Genomic DNA, 7,171 nt, shown 5'->3' on the forward strand with positions numbered 1-7,171 from the left:
GAGTAGAGATAGCCCAGGAAATTATAAACCAGTGAGTCTTACCTCAGTGGTTGGTAAGATGATGGAGAAGATCCTGAGAGGCAGGATTTATGAACATTTGGAGAGGTATAATATTATTAGGAATAGTCAGCATGGTTTTGTCAAGGGCAGGTCGTGCCTTACGAGTCTGATTGATTTTTTTTTTGAGGATGTGACTAAACACATTGATGAAGGAAGATCAGTAGATGTAGTGTATATGGATTTCAGCAAGGCATTTGATGAGGTACCCCATTCAAGGCTTATTGAGAAAGTAAGGAGACAATGGATCCAAGGGGACATTGCTTTGTGGATCCAGAACTGGCTTGCCCACAGAAGGCAAAAAGTGGCTGTAGACGGGTCATAATCTGCATGGAGGTCGTTCACGAGTGGTGTGCCTCAGGGATCTGTTCTGGGACCCTTACGCTTGGTGATTTTTATAAATGACCTAATGAGGAAGTGAAGAGATGGGTTAGAAAGTTTGTTGATGACACAAAGGTCGGAGGTGTTGTGGTTAGTGTGGAGGGCTGTCAGAGGTTACAGTGGGACATTGATAGGATGCAAAACTGGGCTGAGAAGTGGCAGATGGAGTTCAACCCAGATAAGTGTAAAGTGGTTCATTTTGGTAGGTCAAATATGATGGCAGAATATAGTATTAATGGTAAGACTCTTGGCAGTGTGGAGGATGAGAGGGATCTCGGTGTCAGAGTCCATAGGACGCTCAAAACAGCTGCGCAGGTTGACTCTCTGGTTAAGAAGGCGTACGGTTAAGATGGCCTTCATCAATCGTGGAATTGAATTTAGGAGCCAAGGGGTAATGTTGCAGCTATATAGGACCCTGGTCAGACCCCACTTGGAGCAGTGTGCTCAATTCTGGTCGCCTCACTACTGGAAGGATGTGGAAGCCATAGAAAGGGTGCAGAGAAGATTTACAAAGATGTTGCCTGGATTGGAGAGCATACCTAATGAGAATAGGTTGAGTGAACTCGGCCTTTTCTCCTTGGAGCGACGGAAGATGAGAGGTGACCTGATAGAGGTATATAAGATGATTAGAGACGACACAGGTTTAAGGTGCTGTGGAGTAGGTACAGAAGAGATGTCAGCGGTAAGTTTTTTTACTGAGAGAGTGGTGAGTGCCTGGAATGGGCTGCCGGCAACGGTGGTAGAGGTGGATACGATAGGGTCTTTTAAGAGTCTCTTTTAAGAGACTTTTGGATAGGTACATGGAGCTTAGAGCTTAGAAAAATAGAGGGCTGTAGGTAAGCCTCGTAATTTCTAATGTAGGGACATTTTCGGCACAACTTTGTGGGCGAAGGGCCTGTATTATGCTGTAGGGTTTCTATGTTTCTATTATTATAGTTCTATATTTTATTTTTCGCAAAGTCTGCAAACTTCCAAGTGAGTTTTTAAATGATACTTCCGTCACTGTTTCCGCTCGGGATCAAATGCGCATGCGTAGAAAGCTGAGCTAATCCCGGATATCGCACATGCGCTCAGTAGACGAGAGGCTGAGGAGGTTTGGCCGCAGGTAAGAGGAGGCTCCGGGTGGGAAATTAATCACCGGTGTTCGAACCGCGACTGAAGTACAATTACTTTGAGCTCCGGCCACACTGGTTCTACACCCCGCGGCAGCCCCGATGCTGTTCCTCTTTCTCAGCCCCACAATCTGTACCCGGGCCCAAGGAACCTTTCGTCTGATGAGCGCTGTAGCCGCGGCCAGCCCTGCGGCGCATGCGCATCGCTGGATCATTGCACAGCGAGTAGACAGGTTTCTGGTTCATCCGGCATTCTGGGTAAAGAGGCAGCCATGGGTGAAATTGCCAGCCTTGTCCCCGTACAGGCTGAGGAAATGGTGTGGGTGGATGTATCTCCCAACTACTGCCGAGCTCCAGCTGTTTAAATCCGAGGATTAAGAACTCGGAACAGAAATATAGTTCAAGTTAATCTCGGATGAATAGTCTACCTTCCAGTCAGTAAAAATGTCATTTAGTGCTGAATTGGGGGGGAAAAACACATTCCGTCAGCTTTTGTTTTCTCCGGGTAAATAAGCATACGAAACACGTTTGTCATCGATGACAAGTGACCTGTGGCTTTCACATCACAAAAGTGCCACACTCGAATAACTGCTGCCTTCCCCTTCATATTAATTGGCATTGCCATCGATGGGTTCATGACTGTCAATCAGCTCGGGAGAGGGGATCCGAGGAATTAGAAAATCTCCAGGATCAGACATGTAGTAACAAAGGTTCTTTGTAGTGTTGTGGAACATGACCAGAACTTGAAATAATACCAAACGACAGAAACAAATTGAGCCAAGTCACAGGTTGATTGAGGGCAGAAATAGCCCATTCTCATCCAGACAGGAATACAGTCAGAGAATTTTCTGGTCAGTTCGAATGCCTGATCCCAGCCCAGTTAGAAGGTGAGGAATTCATAGATATACATAGAAATCTACAGTACATTACTAAACCTTCAGCTTCAACTTGAGATGAACTTTCTAACATTGTGATGCTGGAACTCATGACAGACTAAAATCGCACCTGAAATATTGTCCTTCACCCACTGATATCTTTTGCAAATATTTTTACAGGTTTAAAGTTCCAGAACACTTGTGCACGGTAATCTCAAACACAGCAGCACCTCAGTTTTGCTGTCACTGAATGGATATTTAAGGAGTGGACAAATATTGTCTTTGCAACAACAACACATCTGTTGTCAATCCTTGGAGATGAAGAAGTATCTCATCCAAACTGGAAAAGCATTTTGTGTCTGAAATGAAGTTTTCTGTTGTAACTCAGTGTTATTCACTGGAACCGGGAGCTGAGAACACACCAGCATTTGTTCACTGGAGATCAGTTCTTCAACTGCATTGATTCTACAAGCGATTCAAATGTCTGACTTTCACCTGTTCTGTGTGAGGGAGGGGAGCTACTCAGTCATCCAGCCTGAAGATAGATGAGCAATTTCACACCATAGTGAGATGCTCCACCTGTTCTGACTGTGGGAAGCCATTCATTCTGTCATTGATGCGAAAGATATATCCAAAAATTCAGCACTCAGAAGATATTGACCTGCTGTGAGTGTGGGAAGGCATTTACACACTCAAACACACCACAGTGACACCAGCAAGTTTACAGCATGGAAAAGTCATTTACCAGCTCTGAATGTGGGAAAAGATTCACTCAGTCATCTCAACTGAACGAACACCAGCGGGTTCACACTGAGAAGATGCCGTTCACCTGCACAGACTGCGGGAAGGGATTCACTCACTCATCCACACTTCAGAGGCACCAGCGAGTTCACACTGGGGAGAGGCCATTCACTTGCTCAGACTGTGGGAAAGGATTCACTCAGTCATCTCACCTACTGACACACCAGTTAGTTCACACCTGGGACAGACCATTCACGTGTTCTGAATGTGGAAAGGGATTCACTCGGTCAAATCACCTACTGACTCACCAGTTAGTTCACATGGGGGAGTGGCCGTTCAGCTGTTTTGAATGTGGGAAGGGATTCACTCAGTCATCCACCTTTGTGAAGCACTTCAGAGTTCACACTGGTGAGAGGCCGTTCACCTGCTCAGACTGTGGGAAGGGATTCACTCATTCAGCTCAACTAAAGGAACATCAGTTAGTTCACACTGAAGAGAGGCCATTCACTTGCTCAGACTGTGGGAGGGGGTTCACTCGACCATCTCACCTACTGAGACACCAGTTAGTTCACACTGGGCAGAGGCTTTTCACATGCTCTGAATGTGGGAAGAGATTCACTCGGTTATCTCAGCTGAAGGAACATCAGTTTGTTCACACTGGGGATAGGCCGTTCATCTGCTCTGAATGTGGGAAAGGATTTTCTCGGTCATTTCAACTGAAGGTACATCAGCGAGTTCACACCGGAGAGAAACCATTCTGCTGCTCTGAATGTGGGAAGAGATTCACTCAGTCATCCACACTTGTGAAGCACTATCGAATTCACACTGGGGAGAAGCCATTCACCTGCTCAGACTGTGGGAAGGGATTCACTCAGTCAGTTCAACTAAAGAAACATCAGTTTGTTCACACTGGGGAGAAACCATTCATCTGCTCAGTTTGTGGGAAGGGATTCACACGGTCGTCTGACTTAAAAGTACATCAACTCGTTCACACTGGAGAGAAACCATTCACCTGCTCAGATTGTGGAAAAGAATTTGCACGGTCATCGGACTTGAAAGTGCATCAACGACTTCATACCGGGGAGAAGCTATTCACCTGCTCCGAATGTGGGAAGAGATTCACTCGATCTTCTCACCTACTGACACACCAATTAGTTCACACTGGGGAGAAACCATTCACCTGCTCAGTCTGTGGGAAGGAATTCATTCGGTCATCTGACTTCAAAGTGCATCAGCGAGTTCACACTGGGGAGAAGCCGTTCACCTGCTCTGAATGTGGGAAAGGATTCACTCGGTCTTCGCAATTGAAGGAACATCAGCGAATTCACACTGGGGAGAAACTTTTCAACTGCTCAGACTGTGGGAAGACATTCACTCAGTCATCCATGCTACAGACACACCAGAGAGTTCACACTGGGGAGAGGCCATTCACCTGCTCTGAATGTGGGAAGGCATTCACTAGTTCCACTCAATTACTGACACACCAGTTCATTCACACTGGGGAGAGGCCATTCACCTGCTCAGACTGTGGGAAGACATTCACTCAGTCATCTCAATTGAAAAAACATCAGCAAGTTCACAGTGGGTAGAAACTGTTCACCTTCCTCAGATTGTCGGAAGAGATTCACTCAGACATCTCACCTAACGACACACCAGACTGTTTTCAGCAGTGAGAGGACGTTGACCTGCTCAGACTGTGGGAAGGCATTCACACACTCATCCACACTGCAGAGACAGTGGCGGGTTCACACTGTGGTGAGGGTGGTCACCTGCTCTGAATGTGGGATGGGTTTCAATCAGTCATTCATCCTTGTGTCACCCTGCCGGGCTTTGACCCATCGTTAATCGGAGAGATCAGAAGCTTCAGAGGATGTGATTCACTCAGGTTTGACAATTGAGTATTAATGGCAGTGGCTCAGGACGGTATTTATTAAAGCTTTGAGCAGTGGCCAATCAGTGTACAGGATTTATTATCAAAAATAACTTAATGTTAGGCAGGAGCAAGAGGAGTGGCCCATGTTAGAGTGGACAAAGTTGGAGCGGAGACTTTGAGGTTTCAGTGAGGAGAGCCTTCAATCAGAGAAGGCAAAATTATGCTGGAGGTGGAACTTTTTTTTGCCCCCTTCTTTACATTTGCTCAGTGAGAACAGTCGAGATGCCAGGCAGGATAGTGGAAAGCTCCTCTGGCAGGATGTGGGAAGGCAGGGGACCCTCCTGTGTCCCTGGTAACTACACCTGTGAGAAGGGCATCCGGCTTCAGCTCCGAATGATCCACATTGAGGAGTTGGAGCTGGAACTGGATGAACCCCAGACCATTCGGGAGGCTGAAGGGGTGATAGGTAGGACATATAGAGAGGTAGTTGCACCCAAGGTGACAGCACAAGAAACTGGGTGACAGTCAGGGAGGAGAAAGGGGTAAAACAGTGAGTGCAGTGCACCCCTGTGGCCATCCCCCTGAACAACACATATATCACCTTAGATGCTGTTGGGATGGGGGGATGACCTCACAAAGTGAAGTCACAGCTGTAGGGTCTCTGGCACTTGGTATGGTTCTAAGGCTCAGATGGGAAGCGGGGTAGACTAACAAGGTTCTGCAAAGGAAGTTCAGTTAGTGAGGTGCTAAGTAAAGAGACAACTTATCCAGGGCTGTGATCTCAGAAAAATCCTTGCGGAAAGCAGAGGAGGAGGGAGGGAAAGATGTATTTACTGGTGTTTACGGAGTATAATATGTTGGACCTGGAGGCAGGTAGGGTGGTAGGTGAGGACCAGGGGAACCCTATTCCTAGTGGGGTGGCGGGAGGATGGATTGAGAGCAGATGTGCGTGAAATGGGGGAGATGTGTTTGAGAGCAGAGTTGATGGTGGAGGAAGGGAAGCCCCTTTCCTTAAAAAAGGAGGACATCTCCCTCGTGCTGGAATGAAAAGCCTCATGCTGAGAGCAGATGCTGCGGAGATGGAGAAATTGCGAGAAGGGGATGGCATTTTTGCAAGAGACAGGGTGAGAAGAGGAATAGTCCAGATAGCTGTGAGAGTCAGTAGGCTTATAGTAGACATCAGTGGATAAGCTGTCTCCGGAGATAGAGACAGAAAGATCTAGAAAGGGGAGGGAGGTGTTGGAAATGGACCAGGTAAACTTGAGGGCAGGGTGAAAGTTGGAGGCAAAGTTAATAAAGCTAACGAGCTCAGCACGCGTGCGGGTAGCAACGCCAATGCAGTCGTCGATGTAGCGAAGGAAAAGTGGGGGACCGATACCAGAATAGGTACAGAACATAGATTGTTCCACAAAGCCAACAAAAAGGCAGGCACAGCTAGGACCCATATGGGTGTGGGCTGTTGCATTGTATGCATTGGCGCTGCTTCCTGCACGCATGCTGAGCTTGCTGACTTTATTAACTTTGCCTCCAACTTACACCCTGCCCTCAAGTTTACCTGGTCCATTTCTGACACCTCCCTCCCCTTTCTAGATCGTTCTGTCTTTATCTCCAGAGACAGTTTATCCACTGATGTCTACTATAAGCCTACTGACTCTCACGGCTATCTGGACTATTCCTCTTCTCAGACGGCTTGTGCTTGAGCCTACTTGGGGAAAGGTCGTCATTCATTAGGTCTTGGACAATACCCCTGACCTTATTCAGGAGCTTAAAATAAAGGAACCCGTCATAGGCAGTGATCATAATATAATTGAATTCATACTGCAATGTCATAGAGAGGAGCCTAATAAAGGGAATTACAGAGGTATGAGAAAGGAGGTTGCCCAAGTGAATTGGAGGATACTGGTGACATGACGGTGAGTGGAGGTGGCCAAAGCATCTGGCAATAGTTTGCAAGGTGCAGGATAGACATGTCCCACAGAAGAAGTTCTCAAATGGCAGGGATAGGCACCCGTGGCTGCCAAGGGAACTTTAGGACTGCGTAAAACCTGAGAAAATGACATGCTCAATTATTGGATTCTTTGAAAATCCAACAAAGGCAACTAAAAAGCGATATGAATGTTAAAGATGAAATA

The 7,171-nt window shown here is 46.8% G+C and overlaps 1 protein-coding gene across 1 annotated transcript; it reads left to right on the forward strand.

The window, feature by feature from the left end:
- Window positions 1–3,062: 3,062 nt before the first annotated feature.
- LOC140185223 (uncharacterized) lies at window positions 3,063–5,024 on the forward strand. Its single transcript, XM_072238612.1, has one exon. It carries the CDS (start codon window positions 3,154–3,156, stop codon window positions 4,753–4,755), a length of 1,602 nt encoding a protein of 533 aa, XP_072094713.1. The 5' UTR covers window positions 3,063–3,153; the 3' UTR covers window positions 4,756–5,024.
- Window positions 5,025–7,171: the final 2,147 nt, after the last annotated feature.

This window comes from Mobula birostris, chromosome 20, assembly GCF_030028105.1.
Source record: "Mobula birostris isolate sMobBir1 chromosome 20, sMobBir1.hap1, whole genome shotgun sequence".
NCBI lineage: Eukaryota > Metazoa > Chordata > Chondrichthyes > Myliobatiformes > Myliobatidae > Mobula > Mobula birostris.

Coding starts and splice junctions, on each gene's coding strand:
- LOC140185223 (XM_072238612.1), top strand. CDS start 3,154: ATGGAAAAGTCATTTACCAGCTCTGAATGTGGGAAAAGATTCACTCAG.